The following is an 18,717-nucleotide window of genomic DNA, read 5'->3' on the forward strand; positions in this document are numbered from 1 at the left end:
ATGATAACACTAGTAGTACTTTGCTATGGTAGTTCAATCCTGTTATCAAACATTGTTGAGTTCCAGAGAATCATCCTAAATAAATGCAAGATTGAATAATACCATTCACTGTAATGGCGCCAATTTTGTTTAAAATATTATAGATGTGCACCAAAATACACACACGTACAGCAGACCAATTAGAGCTGTGATAAATCCCCTCTCCAATTTGTACGCTGCTATACTCCCCTAGTAGTATAGGGAAGGACCCTTATAGTATTTACTGCTGCAGTGATTGTTGAGGCCAGCACGGTGGCTGAGTGAGTAGCACTTCTGCCTTGCAGGGCTGGAGTCCTGGAGTTCTAATCCCACCCAGGTCTACATCTGCAAAGAGTTTGTATGTTCTTTCCGTGTTTGCGTGGGTTTCCTCCGCGTACTCCGGTTTCTTCCCACACTTCAATAAAAACGCACTGTTAGGTTGTTTAGATTGTGAGCCCCATGGGGACAGGGACCAATTTGTCATGCTTTGTGCAGTGCTGCTTAATCTCTGTGCGCTATATAAATAAATAATAATAATCATTATTGCATCTGTGCAACAATAAGAAAGGCCTGGGAAACAAGACCCGCTAGAGCATGTGAGATGCAGAGTTATGAAACTCTGGTTTAAGTGTCCAGCAAGGGTAACCATGGATGTACTTTATGTACTGTATTTTTCGGCACATTTGTGTTATAAAAATGTATGCTACTGTACTGTACATTTTGTGCCTCAAATACACCATTTATATGTTGACTTTTATGCCACATTTTTGCCACAAGTACACCAGTCACTGTCACTATGTCTTTTTCTATTGTTAGTTACAAAAGATCTTATAAAGCCTCTTATATGTAGCACAGGCAAAGTAAATCTCATGAATATTAATAAGCCCAAGCTTTCTCCTGATTCCTATCCTACTATTGCATTAATGCTCTACTTTATGCCACGTCTGGTGTATGTAAAATACTACTGCTTAGATCTGATAGGCAGACTCCCTCTGAACTGTATTTTGAGTGAATAAGTATAAATGACACCAAACCAACTGAGAAATGTGTCAGCAGTGAGAGCAGTAGCCAGGAAAGCTCGTCTTCTAACACTCCACTCTCAGACTGACTGCTCCCCTTGTGAGGGCAATTCCTCTATAATGCTAATTATTTGTTGCTTTTTCACAATTCACCTCTCTATCAGCATTAGTAGAGCTAGGTTGGGTTCTGTGGTCATGTATCTTTGCCCTATAGTCTTACACTTGTATCCTTCATAGTTAATTTCAACGCCTTGATACCTTTCTGTGTCTTCTTTCCATCTTCCTTTACTCTCCTGTCGCTTTGAGGATTATTTTTCTAAGTTTTTATATTATGATTTATAAGCTGAGACCCCTAATTTTAAGCCGAGGGTGGGGAATTCATTGGTCACAGCCCCCAGTATATAGCCAGACTGCCCCCTGTAGTACATAGCCAGCCCCAAGTAGTATATAGCCTGCCAGCCCCCTGTGGTATATGGGAGTCTGAGAGGCAACCACAGACCGCGTGATATGGGTAGGACACTAGTCTTTTACTTGGGAAACTTTATTCTTGGGTGCACATCCTATGTTTACCTTTGATATTAACCATGTGCTATCTAGGGGAATGAGTAATATACCCTTCAATGTGGTCATGTGGCTTTGTCCTGTCTGACTTATTGTTTGGAATTCCTCTGTCATATTAATTATTTTATGACAATACAATTCTGTGTTGTTTTATGCATGAAATAAAGATATTGATTTTTTGGTTTTACTAAAGAACGTTGTAACTCCGTTTTTTGTGGTAGTATACCCCTGTGGTATATAGCCTGCAAGCCCCCTGTGTTATATAGCCTGCCAGCCCCCTGGGGTATATAGCCTGCCAGCCCCCTGGGGTAACGGCACGGGGACACGGAGAAGATACTGGAGCATCGACCGGTTGAAGAGGACCTGCCTGGAAGCGTCGGGAGGTGAGCACACAGTTTTTTTTTTTTTCTAGACTCCAGTATAAGCCGAGTTAGGGTTTTTCAGCACATTTTTTGTATGTACAGTAATTGTAGTCTCTGCAGTTTGAATAAATATCCTGTAAATAAAGTCCCAAAATCATGTTGTGTACTAAACATAAGATATCCTTGTAAAAGTATGGGTAAAACATCTTAACTCTGTGATCCTCGGTGATTATGGCTCTGTAATATATAGAAGCCATGTAACCCTAACCTGCCATGGTAATGGATATGGATTTTTCCAGCATGTTTATAAAATGTTAATATATTATGTTGTATCTAGTTTGTCTTTCCCTGGCTACAGTCACTAATACCTTCATTGTGTCTGCAGCTTTTAATAGCCTGATACAGATAGCGATCATTACTGGCATTTTCTAAATAACACACAGTCAGGGGTCAGCAGTTATGATCAGCAGTAACATGTACTTACTGAATCTTCTTGGTAAAATTCTTAGAGACTATCCCTCCCTCCTTCTGTTGTTCTTCATGGTTCCCTGGAATTAAAAACAACAAAGAAAAATTTTAATTCATATCGGATGTGTTATATCCACTACAGTCTCTTAGAGAAGTTCAGGCTCCACATGTAGATGATTTTTTATCTTGGATGCAACTGAACAAAAATGAAAGCATTATAAAAGCTTAGGTAGTGCAAAAATACACAATTTTATATAAACACCCTGGTCCACATTTATCAAAAACCATGTGGTTTGCCTATGTAATGTGCAGAAGGTGGCAGATTCAGGTGCATGTTCTTCATGAATCTGGGGCCCTGTGCACTTCCCCAACATTTTTGGTGCCCCTTTAGGATAGGGCCTGCAACACATTTCTGTCGACCGACTGTGCACCGAAACACCCATTTCATTGCAAACATATGTACCATGCATACATTGCATACATATGGCACTTCTTAAATACATGTGCAAGCCGTTTGCACTAGAAAAAATGTGTAGAGTCAGACAGAACAGGCTTTAGTAAATGTGGGCGGCTGCATTTATTATAAAACCGTTGAAAAATTAGCACCTGCTCAAAGTGAAATATTATATCTACTGACACCATGACATGACCAAATCAACCCTTGCATATTAGTTTTCATAAAATAATACTCAAATAACTTTCCAGGGTGAGAACAGGAGATCTACAGTATGTCTCCAATGAAACCATAAAGAAGGAGGCTCCCTACACATCTATGTCTGACTGTTAAGGAGCATTTTGACATAAGGGATAAAATTCAAACTGAGTTTTGATGTCAACATAGTAGTAGTATATGGAACTAGTTTGACGAGGTAAGTGGCAATGAACCTACGTCAGGAAGGCATTCATTATCTCTTTGGAGATTGCCTTTGCAGGGTTTGGAAAAAGCCCCCAGAAAAGCTCATACTGAGCCGAAACCTCACCACTTATCACAATGGAATAATGACACCACCTTTTCACCTTACATCTACCTGCAGTGGAGTGCTGCTTTTTTTCTTGTACATATTTTTGAGGACATGTTTGCCTGGCCCTGGTAGCTTGTGCTGAGAGCTTTCTTAAAGTATCTATCTATCCCTCATAGATGTCATCTATAGATGTCTCATTTCTACCCACCTATCAATCTTGTTTTTCTATCTACCTATCTTTCTACCTAGGCAGGATGAAGGGATGGAACAACGGAGGTCCTTTTACAGGATACCGTATGAAATCCCGATAATCCGAGCAGGAGGACAACGGTGGTGTTACCACTACCTGTTGTCACTTACATGCACCCGGTTTTGGAGTGTCACAACATCGTTCGTACCCTGATATGGGATCTGACTGTGACTGTGTGGTTTTTTCCCTTAAACAAAATGGCGACCGCTACACAGACAGCGAGTGCGCATCGCCAAGATCACGCGGAGGGCGGCCGCTCATGTGACCTCGTTGACTTCCGGTGACGCGGCTTGAACACCATTGGATGCTGACACTCCTGACGCCCAGATCCAGCTGCCCATCACATTTTATCAATGGAAAGCCGAGACTGTGGGCGGTCCGATCCCAGATGGGAGGGTATTTACTTACTTAACTGCACATACTCTTGCATTGTTCACTGATTTAATGCTATATTTTCACAGTATCAACTATTGATTAGTTTTGATGTATTACCCTTGCACTTGTACTAAGTACTTTATCATGTTTTGTAACCTATTGAATGTAATTGGCACGGTCCGGTTGTGGACCAATGAAATGTAATGTTGGCCCTTATATGTTTGTTCACTGGCCATACACACTATGCTTGATAAAGGCTCTGCGTGAGCTGAAACGTTGCACATGGAATAAAGATACCCCACCGCTTTTGAACACTAACCAGGAGTGCTGCCTATTTGTGGAATTATATACTCAGGACGCTTTAGCCAGAGTGTCAAGGACTTTGCACCCGACCTAGTTGCTGTGCTGCTCTGGACTTTCCAATACTTATCTTTCTACCTATTGATCTCTCATTTCTATCTGCCTACCTATCTTTCTCCCTATACCTCACATTTTCTACAATCTTTCCATCAGCTATTTTTCTATCTATATATTAATTATTTCTGTCTCTCTTTATTTTTTTCATCTAAAAAAAACTCTAAAAACTGACACTTACTATCCATCCCCATTGACTTCAATGTAAAAGATAACTTAATGTCATCTGTTATATCAGTTAGGCATCATTCTTTATGAATCTGTTTTTCCAAACGGAAATAAGTACTTCAAGCTCAGTCATTTTTGCCGTCCAAAAAACAGAGGAATAACGGATGACAACGGATGGCATAAAAATTTACATTGATTTCAATGGGATTTTTATTGGATACAACAGTTTTTACTGAAGTTGAATGTATCCGAGGACGGTAGAAACAGAAAATGAACTTAGCCGTACTTTCCCGTAATCTAGACACCTACACATTAAAAACCCAATAAGGCTGGAATCACACATGTCGTTTTTATTTCAGTATAAGATGCAAAACAAGAGTGTCTATTCATAATGGTGAAATGTATTAGCATTTCATTTTTACTCCCGTGTTTAACTTTTGCAGCTTTAAGTCAGTGAAGATGATGGTTTTGAATAATAGATATTAGAAACTGTCCATCATCAAATTTCCCAATACAAGATTACTAAAAAATAAGACTCAGCAAGTATTGGTATGTTTATTAATATTCCATTCATTTTCACTGTTCCACATAGCCCACAAGTTACTCTTTATAGTCAAAAATTATTATAACTACAGTGCAAGCTTCAAATCCTTATATTTTCCATTATGGAAGATACATTTGGTACTCCTTCAGAACTTGTAGTCCAGGGTTAAACCAACAACAAAGATTACAACCATTTTTGAACAAGGCTAAAAATGTCTGAAACACCTAATGAGCAGAGTTTGGCATTTTCCCCTAGCTGGCTAAGCGTTTCATTTCAAAACAGGTCTTCTCCGGCAGAGACGATAGTAAATAGGTCATAGGATTATAGTAAATAGGTCATTGTGGGGGAATCAGTAGATTGCCCCCAATAAGTTTGGGACAACATGTGAAAGGAAATCTTCTATCAAAATTAAGCATGATAAACCAAGGACACTTACTGATAGATTCAGGCACCGTGACGTTGGTAATATTCTTATATTTGTGACCAATGGCCTCCTTACTTCTAAAATCAACTTTTTAAAATGATGCTATTAAGCCAGAAAGGCTCTGTGGGGCATTACCAGAGCCCTTTGTGCTCTGGCTTCACATACTGTTATGAAAATGTAAGAAAACGAGTGCTCAAGTGGCCAGTGACTGCAGATACTAAGACCCTAATCCCAAAGATTCAAGAGAAACACCTCAGCACATCCATTAAAATCTTTATGATTTATTTCAAATTTAGTACAATCACATGGTATGTGACAAAACATGTAGGCTATATCAAGTGAATCAGCCTACTCGTTTCGGACAAAGTCCGTAGTCATGTCTTGCTTAATAGGCTCTTACACTCTCTCCCCCTGCTCCCCCTCACACAGTGGGAGAGAAGAGGGGCTCCTAAACAGTGCAACAGCCTGTGAAGCTACAGCATGGAGGGGCTCTAGAAATCCCCCCAGAACCCTTTTGGCTCATTAGCATCATTTTAAAAGCTGATTTTAGAAGGAAGGAGGGAAAGGGTCATGAAATATAAGTCACAGTGCCTGGATCTATGAGTAAGTGTTCCTGGTTTATCATTATAGATTTTGATGATAGATTTCTTTTAAGCCATAACACTGAAATATTTAGTTCGGTAAATTAGCTCTACTATTTTTTATGAAAAGAAATAATATTTTAGATTAGAATATATTTTATTTCAATATGCTGCCCATGGCCTGGGGAGCACAAAACTGATGACTCGTTTCCTTTAATCCTTTTGTATATTCTGAATTCTGCTTACATATTTTGACTAATACCTTTATGTCCTGTAGAGATTGTACATCTGCCTGACCTTATAGCACATGCAGTGACAGATATGTTAAATAAGTCGGTGAAATCAGAAGCTTTTATTAGCTTTTTTGTTAGTCATAAGTCATTTTTATGTTAATATTTGGTACTTTAGAAGCAGCAATTAAATCTTTGAGTAGATGCAATCACTGCTGGAAATCATCTGTGCTATTTTCCTACGTCCTTTTGAACCTTATTTCTTTAATTGGATTAAAAAGTAGCAAGTATGAGTCAATGATATGGCAATAAGCTAGTTAGATTCTTTAATGCATATTAATTATAAGAATGATCTGAGCTGTTATTCGGTGCTCTCCTTCAACCCTCCCCCTCAGCTGTTCCCTAATCTATTCTCATGCACATGGCCCTTTGGCGCAGCTGTTGTTGAAGATGTCAGAAGGGTCATTTGCAGCTCTGAAGATATTCACACTCCAGTTGTCTGAATATACTTACAAATAGTATTATTCTCCTATGATCTAAAAATAAATGAACTAATCAGGAACATCAACATAAGGCAGCCAATAATGATCAGCAGACCTGTATTCTTCATCATATAACCAGAACATATCATTGGGATATTGTGTAATGTTGGTCCCAAATTTATATCATTTGTACATCCACTTTGTCAGGGTCTGCTCCGGGTTTTCATTGGCCCCACAGCGATAGAGCCTCAGTGGGCCCCTTTTCAGTAAACTCATGTGGCGCAATAAAAAATTCAGAAACTAAAAAAGTCTCCTGTTCCCTAAAATGTTCCCTAGTTTATCATATCAAACACCCCCCTCATGGTTATTTTTTTATACAGCCCCCTTGTGTTTATTTTAAACAGTATAAAGCCCCATAACCCCCAATGGATTTATTAGATACAGCCTTCCTCACCCTTATGATTTCCTTATGTACAGCCACAGGTGGGCCCCCCCCAGGAGCTCTGGGCCCTGGCACTTGCCCGAATATGCCCAGTGCTAGCGCCAACCCTGCATTTTGTAATCAAGATTTATGTCTGACCTGTCACTTCAATCATATGCGGTACTACAAAATTTTTTCTAGATCCACAAAGGTCCCACCATTGGACCTCCCACTGCTCAGAAAGTTATCCCTTCTCCTATGGATAGGGGAAAACTTGTAATGAGCAGACAACATTTTTAACTATACTGAGCTATGAATACCACAAGCTCCTGTAGCACAATGATTATATGAAGAAGAGCTTTAAATTCAGCCCTCATTATATTTTTGTAATCTGCTAAAGAGTTTTTATCATACATGTGTGTCAAAAATATGTTCATTCTGGCCCTTTTCAGGACTTCCAAAGAATGGTTGGGTGAGAGCTCCACCCTAATTTGAACATCTCTATTAACAGCAGCACAGAGGACCTGAAACAATATTGTTACAGTAGATGCTAGGTCCAAGAATAGTACGTCCTATCTATTAGACCTTTATGGTACATTTACCATTTTGGGGCACTTAAAATGCCTTTACTGTTAAAACAGATTCAATGTGGCCAAAGCAGTAAACGGCAGCAATAATGCATGTGTGCCTGGTGTCGGGCACATGTTAGGTGAAATTGATGTACAATCTAATTGCATGTACTGAGAACACCAATGAGAATATTTAAAAGTTAAAAAGGAGGGGTGTAACTACAGGAGTAGCAGCGATAGCAGCTGCTATGGGGCCCTTGGTGTCAGGGGGCCCCAGAAGCCAACCTGACACACAAAAAAATGAAGGATGTGCACCATTATATACATGTAATGCTACACATTGTACATGCAAATGAGTGTATGAATATGTGTATGTGTGTGAGAGTATATACATGTGTATGAGTGAAGAACTGTGTGTATATATGATTGCATAAATTTGTGTGACTGTAACACACGTGTGAGTATACAAATATGTATATTATTTTAAGAGCGTAGACGGGGCCCCATTCAGAAGTCTACAACGGGGCCCTGCGTCTCTTAGTTACACCCTGGTACAAAGATATATCATTATTATAAAGATTTCAATGTTTAATCAACTGATACTTTGTAATGTATTATAGGACATTACAAGGGTAATCATTGCTTAAATGATCAATACGTCTTTCACATCGTATATGGCCGGCCAACTGTGCAGTTATTACATTTCTTTATACTGGATTTCCAAAAAATATAATTCAGTTACACTATAGCTGCACAAGTTTATCTATAATTCAGATGTTTACCATGGAAACAAGTGAGAAGTTGTTACAGACCTTCACAAACCCTAATAACATTGAATAGATCATGATTTCTCTCTATTATTGAATGTTTAATTAAAGGCAACTCTGTCCAGAATACTTTTTCAGCACAGTTAGGAATATTACATGCAATCTCATAGACCAGGGAAGACTCTAATCTCCCCTATTCCAAAGAATTTAAGAAAAATTCAACATTTATATACAGAGTCAAAAAATGGAAAATGACATATCTGAATACTCCAGCATGAAATAAGTGAGGAGCCTTTCTCTAAGGGTACATTCAGACGGCCGTCTATGGGGACCTATATGCAGCCGCATATTTGTGGTCGCATCTACGTCCCCATAGACCACAATGCTTGTCCGATGGCAGTACGGTGCCACACCGATCTGCGCCGTACACCGAGAAAAGATGTTTCTATGCTGTTTTCTATGGAGGGAGGAGGGGGTCACCTCCTCCTTCTCTCCTGCATCTACCACCAGGATGAAGGACTTCTATGCAAATGAGTCTAAGGGGCTCCAGGCTACATAGGTGTTAATGGAACCTGTAGCCCCTTAGGCTCATTTGCATACAGTCATTCATCCTAGTGGTAGATGTCCTGTGTCCAGCCTGGCCGCAACATGTCTTTAACATCAACATAGTCTTGAAAGCCTCCATATTGAATAAAGGGCAATGGGATAATGGTCTCAGAAACCAGTTGCTGCAATCAGATTTGCAAAACTTTTTGTGATTCAAAAGTTTCCAACACAGAGATTCTCCACAGGTTCTCATGTGCATTTATAACATTTGGATCCAGTGCCTTCAGCTCTGTGACCAACACATACTGGGAGCATGGGAGAGCAAGGGAAAGGGAGGGGGTGATTAGAATTTTTAGATTTTTTTAATTATATTTTTTTTTAATTATTTTTACTATTTTTCCCTTCTTTAACCCTAGGTTGTCTGATTGGTCCCAGCATATACTGGCATACTACATTATGGCAGTCTATGGGAATTGTACACATCATTTTATTACAATGTGAAAATAAATGGGTTAAAATCAGACAGTCTTCATTCTTGACAGGGGGCGGTGAACAAATCCAATATGGCATTTGCGCCCGCTCGCCGCCGGGATTTCAATGCCTCCACCAGCTTTGCCCAGATTGTATGGAGCAGCAAACGCCCACCTTGTATGGAGCGGTGATACCATGAGCCCTCCCCATACAGGGGGGGCCAACGTTTGACGTACAGATATGTCACATGTCAGTAAGTGGTTAAGATGGCTGTTGCAACAATTTTCTGTGTTGATAACCTTTGAACCACAAGACACTTTGGATAAAGGATTGTAAACCAAGCACATTGACATGTAGGTCTGTTCCCCCTCTGGAAGGAGATGCTCTTCTTTAAAGGAAATCTACCATTTCAAATCTTCAGCCCAGTTTGAGGTCTCGAACACTCTGGAACAGGTTTTCATCCAGGATATCTCTGTACTTTGCCACATTCACTGTTGCAATTGTATTTGGCAGGTGATGAACAGTGCCTGGTTTTCTCCACACATACCGAAAATTTCAATCTTTGTCTGATCAGACCAGAGAATCTTATTTCTTATATTATGAGTCCGTTATGTGTTTTTGCAAACTGTTTGCAGGTTTTCATATGTCTTGCACTGAGGAGAGGCTTCCGTCTGCACATTCTGCCATAAAGCCCCAAATTGTGGAGGGCTGCAGTGATAGTGGACTTTGTGGAAATTTCTTTCATCTCCCTACTGCATTTCTGCAGCTTGGCCACAATGATTATGGGGTTCTTCTTTACCTCTCTCACCAAGGCTCATCTCCCACAATTGCGTAGTTCGGCTGGACGGCCAGGTCAAGGAAGAGTTGTGGTCAACCAAAATTTCTTCCATTTAAGGATTATAGAGGCCACTTTGCTCCTAAGAACCTTGAGTGCTGAAGAAATTCTTTTGTAACCTTATCTTATGGCTTTCATGTGCTCTGATATGCACTGTGAGGTCTTATATAGACAAGGGTGTGCCTTTCCTAATGAAGTCCAAACAGTTTAATCAAACACAGCTGCACTCTAATAAAGGAGTAGAACCAACTCCAGGAGGATCTGAAGTACTTGGACAGTGTATCACAGCAAAGGGTCTGAATAATTATGACCATGTAATATTTCAGTTTTTCTTGTTTAATAAATTAGCAAAAACATTTACATTTCTGTTTTTCCAAGATGGGGGGCAGAGTATATATTAACGAGCCAAAAAAAAGAACAATTTTATCTTACCAATTGGCTGCAATGAAACAAAGAGTTAATAATTTAATACTTTGCAACTGTGTATGGGCTCTGCACAACTACTAATACTACTCTGCATATATGATTATGGCACTGTACTACTACTCCTTTCCTGCATACATGAGCACTATAGAGTACCTCTACAATGAGTTTTCATCTATAGTCACAGCACAGTTCTAATACTGACATCCTCCATATATGGGCACAACACAGTTTTTGATACTCTTACCCTGTATATATTGAGATATCACTTTGAAAGGGAACCAGTCACCACAGCTATATTAATTCAATCAAATGTGTTACTATTGACATTCTTCTTAAATTCAACTTAATAAGCTTCATGCAGTCCATTAACATTGTAAAACTTAAAGGGGTTGTCCACTTTAAGCACATTCCAGAAATTAATTGATATTGTTTGTGTAATGAAAATATATAAATGTTTCCAATAAAAATTCTCTATCACTTCTTCACAGTTTCCAAGATCTGTGCTTGTTGTCTGCTTGCTGTCATTCAACAGGAAGCTTCATTGTTTATTTCCTGTAGATAAACACTGGCCCTTGGTCATGTGATGTCACACAGGTGCACGGCTCATTATAACACATAGTGTGATCAGAGCTGTGTGATAAACAAGGTGGTTATCTTTAGGAGGTAAACAAAGAAGCTTCCAATAGAAATACAGCAAGCAGAGATTTATGCGGAACTGTTACACAAAATGTATTGGAAAATTGTATAACTTGTGGACAACCCCTTTATTGCCCATTCAATTTCATGTTTACTACCCTATGCATTATAATAAAAGATGGCTGAACCTACTGCTTATTAACCTGAAATGTTTAGTTTATCCTGCTATTACAGTCGGCGACTGACTGTACTCCCCCTCCGGCAGCTTCATGTGTAACAGAGACACTCTATGACGTCATCAGCGATGATACCACTGCATCATAGTGTGTGAATCAGCAGAGCACATAGATGTGCCTCTGCCCGCTCAAGAAGATGGGAGAGAAGAGGAGCACATTACTGTGGGAGGATGCTGGGCATTATATTATCATGGGGGCTGCAGGGCAGAGTGGGGGGGGGGGTGCTGGGCATTACATTACTGGGGGAGGCTGCTGGGCATTACATAACTGGAGGAGACTGCTGGGCATTACATTATCAGGGGGGCTGCAGGGCAGAGTGGGGGGAGCCGCTGGGCATTACATTACTGAGGGAGGCTGCTGGGCATTAAATTATCAGGGGGCTGCTGGGCATTACATTACTGGGGGAGGCTGCTTGGCATCACATTATCAGGGGGGCTGCAGGGCAGAGTGGGGGGAGCCGCTGGGCATTACATTACTGAGGGAGGCTGCTGGGCATTAAATTATCAGGGGGGCTGCTGGGCATTACATTACTGGGGGAGGCTGCTTGGCATCACATTATCAGCAGTCTGCAGGGCAGAGCGGGGGGGCTGCTGGGCATTACATTACTGGGGAGGCTGCTGGGCATTAAATTATCAGGGGGCTGCTGGGCATTACATTACTGGGGGAGGCTGCTGGGCATTTGATTAATGGGGGAGGCTGCATGTTCAAGAGAGGCCTGGATGACTTTCTGGAGAGAAAAAATATCACGGGTTATGGGGATAAAACATTTATTTAATTCTTAAAGGTTGGACTTGATGGACTTGCGTCTCCTTCCAGCCTTATATACTATGATACTATGATTAATACGAGAGGCTGTGTGGGGCATTTCATTACTGGAGATGAGACCAATGCATTTGTCACCCAAGGCTTATTCTCTAGTCAACGGCCCAGACTAACTAAGGCCAGTTTGCCAGTTTTGTGATGAATTGTGTCTGTTCTTTTATGTGCAAAGTGCTTGCACATGTATTTAAGAAGTGTCTGCACCATGTATCTGTCTCAGGCTACTGATTTCTGTCGCGACTGCACTATTCCCGAAACAACTCAAAATCCTGCACTGAAAGGAGTGTTCTGGTGCTCAGTCTGGCCATGCAGCACATTTATCATACAGAGTGAAGAATGTTCGCCATAATTCCTGAACCTGGAGCACAGTAACACCCCGCGCCGGCCCACTCCCAGCCGGCCGCACCCTCCGCTCGACCGGCCACGCCCCCCCTTCACACGGATTGGGGCAAATAATCGCCGGTGCTAGCATTTGCGATTATTTCAGGGCCTCTACGTCACGTCAGTCCTGATAAATATGCCCCTTTGTATGTGTGTATATGCTGTGTATATATAAGCAGTATTTGTGTATATGGTGCATTATATTATACTGCATGTATGTGTATATACTGTATGGTGAGTATATACTGTATGTCTAAGTATATGATATATATACTATATGTATGAATACAATGTGGATGTGCTATACAGTATGGGGCTCATTTACTAAGAGCTGTGCGCCAGTTTTCTAGCTGACTTTGCACATTCGGACCTTGTACCAGATTCAACATGCAAAGTCTGAAGTGTGTAGCATACCCCATGTTAAAGGAGAACCAAAAAAAGTGGTGCACTCTGTTGGATCTGTGCAGAGGGCACCAGATTTATGAATAACAGACACCAGGAATCCTGAATCTGGCACCCTTTGAAATATACACAGGCAAATGGTTTTGTATAAAAACCTTTGCATAAAAACCTAGAATTTTGCGACCAGAAACTGTTGTAGAAGAACTGATAAATCTCCCCCTATGTGTGTATGTATATGTATAAAAGTATATGTATACATGAGTACATAAATGTGTGTGTTTTTGAGTGTGGAACTTTATGGCCCACATTTATTAAAAATCTGGCGCCCCCCGCACTGCTCAGACAGTGTGGACCAACTTTTTTGGTGTACCTTTAACATAGAGCGTGCAACACAATGCATGATAAATGTGTCGCACAGTCTGACTGTGCACCGGAGCGCCCATTTCAGTGCAGAATTTTGTGACACGTTGAGTATAGTGTCTTGGACACTTTATAAATACATATGCAAGCAGTTTGCACTAAAAAGTGCAAACTTAGACCAAAAATGAGTGCTGGGACTTTAGTAAATGTGGGCCTATGTGTGTGTAATTGTATAAACGTGTCCAAATATGTATATATTTGCAGAAATCTGCTATAGGGCCGATCCTCTCCTAGTTACTTTATATACATGAATTGACTCACAGTAGTCATTTAATATTTCACATTGCTTATAGTATATCTATTTAAGAGAGAAACACCTAAACATTACATTTGTGAAATTACACAGTCGTTCATCTTTAAATCTGTTTTTTTAAATTTATGCTACAAGACTAGATCTGATCCTTTTCAACTAAGAGCTGCGTATTCACATAGCCTTCAAGCTTAGCTAATGGATGAATACCCCTAGAGAGGCCCATCTTCATTATCTAAACACACAGAAATAGTTGCAAACAATTACCAGATGACCTTATAGGCCAACTTACATAGCACACTACCCTCGGGAGTGATTGGCTGCAGCATTCACGTGCCACCGCCTCCATAACAAACACCAGAAGCCCTGCAAGAGCTTCATCAATTTTATGGTATTTGGAAACAATGAAATAAAATTTCCAAAGTAAAATCTTTCGTTTCAATAAAAAAAATAAAACATTTTTCTTAGAGATGATGGGACACTTGGTGAAAACGAGTTTGACACTCATGTCTTATGATATTCAATTTGAGTCAAAATCGTTTAAGAGAATCTGCACCACATTTTTCACAAATACAGCTAAAGACAGGTTCCCATAGAGCCCTATTAACTAACTAACATCCCTCTTTTTGCTAAAAATGTTTCCACTCATATAATCATCTTTATGATTTTACCTGGTATCCAGGGCTATCTATATCTAATCGAGGGGGCGTGGCCTCCACAGGCCGAATCCAGCAACTTATCCCCATGCTTTCTCAGCATGCAGGTATAATGTCATGTGACCAGGGTGACATCATATCAGGTCCTTAAATCCTCCTAATATTATTAGCAAACTGTACACCATGCATATATTTGATCACATGAAATCACAGTAAGATTCCATGGACTTCTACTCCTCTCCATGCCTCCATGCCGGCTGCTGTGATTTCATGTGATCAGATATATGCATGGTGTAAAAATTGTAAAATTAAGTAAATTTTTATATTTTTATAATGTCTTTTTTAGAAGAATCCAGCCATTCCTGGACATAAAAAATGGTGCCATTGGTGTCATCACCCTGGCAGACATAACAATCGAGTAAGTTTGGGCAGTCTACCCTGTAAATATGATGGTAGATCTTTAAAAAATATGCCCTATAAGGGTCTTTCAATGTTATAGAGAGGCCCTCTTTTAGATTCTAGTGATCTCAGTAGTAGACATAGTACATAGTATAGTATAGTATACTATAGTAATGGTGTATTTTCATTGGTACCATGTGGTTAATGTAATGTCACATGTAGCTTCAACCTAAATTACCTATATTACACTAGTTCTATGTCATTCTTATTAGATAGAATTATGAAGGAATTTTTTTTCTCAGTTATAAAACATCTCCCCTCTTCAAAACTACCTTTTTCTATAGAAAATTGTATTAAAAAGTAAAAGAAAGCTTCATTTAAAGTGATACAAAGAGCTACACGTTTAAGCACTGTGAGAGCAGTATACGTCCTTGAGTCAGTGACATTGATTTTTTTTTTTTTTTCGGAGCAAAATTGTTCAAACAACTATTACACTAGAAATTTATTTGAAAATATCATACAGAAACCCCAAGAGAACATCTGCTATTTAATAAAAAAGAACAAAATTTGGGCTAAATTGGATTTTTGGCCTACTAGAACAGTATAGCTTCTAATCTGCAGAGTCAGGTTCTATTTATCACTTGGACTAACCAACAACAATGACTACTATACATTTGTAGAAAGTCATGAGTGCGAGCTGAGGTCATACATAATGCAGGGATTGCTGAGTACATGTAGAACTGCGAAAACTGGGCCTTGAGAATGGATCTTGGGAACGATGGGAGGAGGGGGGAGTGTTTATTTACATAGTTATACATTAATGTGTAGGCACTAATATCATCCTAAAGTCATGAATGGGGAAGATAAAACCTACTGATGAACTTTTGCTCTAGGAGCTCAGCCTATTAACCCCTTAAATTTATATTTTGAAGGAGTCTTCCCCAATTTCTATACAAGTAAAATGAGCATTTTGATTGGCATTTTAGAAACTTTCTAGACATGTTAATTTTAGAGAAAATTTTTTCTATAAAATAACAGATCATTGGGAAACATCAAAGCCTATAAAGGGCCCTGGACTTACTTTACACATTACAAGACAACCTTTTGTGCAGCATTATATCAGTTCTGTAATGTTCTCTGTATCTTTAAGGTTCTCTTAGTCTATTATAATAGCTGGGCAGAGGTACATTAAAGGGTTCATGACTATGTTTATAGGACAGTACGTTAAATAGACAAAAATATCCTGGATTGTAGGTCGTTAAAACATTGTAGAAGGAGAATCACCAAACTTATATATACAAATTTGGATAATTCACTACAGTCCTTTCTCAAATGCAAAGTCATGTGCCTGCAACCTGCCGTATAAGGATAAAAGAGCTGATCTGGTATGGTTGTCATCCACAGCTACTCCTGTCAATCTAAATTATGCTATTAAAGCATGTGACATTGCCTGGAAGCAACCATATGATTTTTTAACAAAATATTTTGTCAAGGTTAGTTTACTGTTCACTTACCTGACACTTCTACAAATCCATCCTTGGTTTTCACTGTCAGTTCCTCTGGCTTGAAACTTTGCACATTAACACAGACCTTCCAGGGCTGGCTAGGGGCAGCCACAGTGTTACGAGGTTCAGGATAACCAGTGTATCTAGCGCTGTATCCAGGAGGGGAGACACCAGCTGTCCGTGCCAGGCCAGATCTCAGAGGGCCTGGCCAGGAGGTAGTGAGCCTAGGCCTTGCCCAGTCTGGCCAGTCCATAGTTAACTCATCTGGAAATCCAAAATCATCATCTAGCATACGTGAAGGCAGGCCTTGTTCCCGGAAAGGATCCCGAGATCTGCTAAGTCTACTTGCAGGATAATGACAAGTGAAGGGCAATTGACTGTCTGCCATATCCGTGAAAAGATATCAACAAAATAAAAGAGAAAAACTCCAAATGAAAGGAATAGTATTCAGGCTACTATTGCTGCAATGATCAGTTACTTCCAGAGGATGAAAATGCAAAGAGGTTGAAGCTCAGCCAAAAAGTATTATAAATTCTTCAGAGAATTAAGCAGAGTCATTGGGAGTAAGCGCTGCGTCTTGATCCTCTGGCTTCAGTCTGCAAATGCCCTGCACCAGCTATAATAAACATCACTCCCATCAGCCGAGAAAGTTCTGTAAACTTCTGCGCTGCAGTAAATGGCTCCTATTTATATCCTCCTCTCTATGCTCGCAGCCTGTGGCCTGTCAGCTGGGTATTTGGAGCCTATGAAACACCCTCTAAGAATCTGCTCTTGCAACAGCTGATGACTCCCAGAAGGGACTGGACCTGTTACTCAGGGTGTCCAATTTTAGACGGCCTTCTCCTGCTGGTCCCTCCTTTACCACTCTCCTTTTTCCTCCCCCTCTCCTGTGTCATCCTCCCTTTTACTGCTCAGCAGGGATGTGCCTGAACTCATTTGTAAGTGTGTACCTAAGATGATGCCATTGGATTCATTGCTGAAATTATTACAGCAATAATAGTTCTAATCCAGCTTAAAGGGAATATAAACAATTATTACCTCATCTGATGTTTTTCACATACCATGCATGTCACTGTCGCTTAAAGGGGTTGTCTGGAGGTTGACAAACTTGGCTACTGTCTTCCAAAAACACCTCCTTTCCTGACCATGGATAATGCATGGTATTGCATCTAAGCTTCAGTCATCTCAGTTCAGCTGAGCTGTAATCCTAGCACAAACCATGTTCCAAAGAGACACTGATTTTAGAAGAAAGCAGCCATGTTTTTAAACCTGCAGACAACCCCTTTAACTGTAAACTAATGTAATGTTGGGAAAATTATTGCATATGAAGTTATATGGAGGCTTTTATATGGAATACGGTGTTATAGGTATTCTGTCTGAAACATTGGGGCACATTTATTAAGGTGCTTGTACCAGTTTTCTTTCATGTGCAAACTGCTTGCATATGTATTCAAGAAGTGCCCAAGCCACATGGCTGATGCATGCAACCCTTTTGTGTAGCAGCTGCACTATTCTTCACACAATACAAATTTAGTCAAATAGGTGTTCCGTTGCACATCGGATCATGCGCCACATTTAACATGCAAAATCCAAAAGAAGTGTGTTGCATGCCCCATATTAAAGGTGCACCAAAATAAAGTTGGTGCATGAATCTAGCGCCCTCTACACACTAAACAGAAAAACTGCACATAGTGCAGTTTGTACTGTTTTTACCAAATGTTCCCCATTGCCTTTAGGGGAATATATTTCTGACATGCAGCACTCATTGAGCTTCATACAACGCACCAAGTCCTTGTTGTGTGCATGAGGGTTAAAGGAAACCTACCACTTACAAGTGGTAGGTTTAGACACATATACATGGCACCATGGCACCTTTTTGTTAGGGGAACAAAGCCCCTATCGCCGTTTTATAAGTTTTATTAACTTATAACTCGGCGCACCGCACTTGGGCACGGCGCACCATGCGCATGCCCGTGCATGCGCCGGATTCTAAAGTGCTGGAGAGCCGGTGACGTCACCGATCTCTCCGGCACACGCGCGCCTGCGCAACTTAGCACGGCCTGTTTCTCCGTGCTAAGTTGCGCAGGCGTTCGTGTGCCGGAGAGCTCGGTGACGTCACC

The 18,717-nt window shown here is 40.3% G+C and overlaps 1 protein-coding gene across 1 annotated transcript in view; it reads right to left on the bottom strand.

Annotated features, from left to right (window-relative positions):
• Nucleotides 1-17,433, bottom strand: part of HSPB8 (heat shock protein family B (small) member 8) — a 37,786-nt gene extending 20,353 nt beyond the window's left edge. The window contains exons 1-2 of the mRNA XM_072142296.1: nucleotides 16,607-17,433; nucleotides 2,445-2,508 (exon numbers count right to left, since the gene is read on the bottom strand). Of these exons, the coding sequence (XP_071998397.1) occupies nucleotides 2,445-2,508; nucleotides 16,607-16,985 (443 nt within the window). The 5' untranslated portion in view covers nucleotides 16,986-17,433. The remainder of the gene's footprint in view (nucleotides 1-2,444; nucleotides 2,509-16,606) is intronic.
• Between the last annotated feature and the right edge of the window lie 1,284 nt (nucleotides 17,434-18,717).

Source organism: Engystomops pustulosus, chromosome 1 (genome assembly GCF_040894005.1).
Source record: "Engystomops pustulosus chromosome 1, aEngPut4.maternal, whole genome shotgun sequence".
NCBI lineage: Eukaryota > Metazoa > Chordata > Amphibia > Anura > Leptodactylidae > Engystomops > Engystomops pustulosus.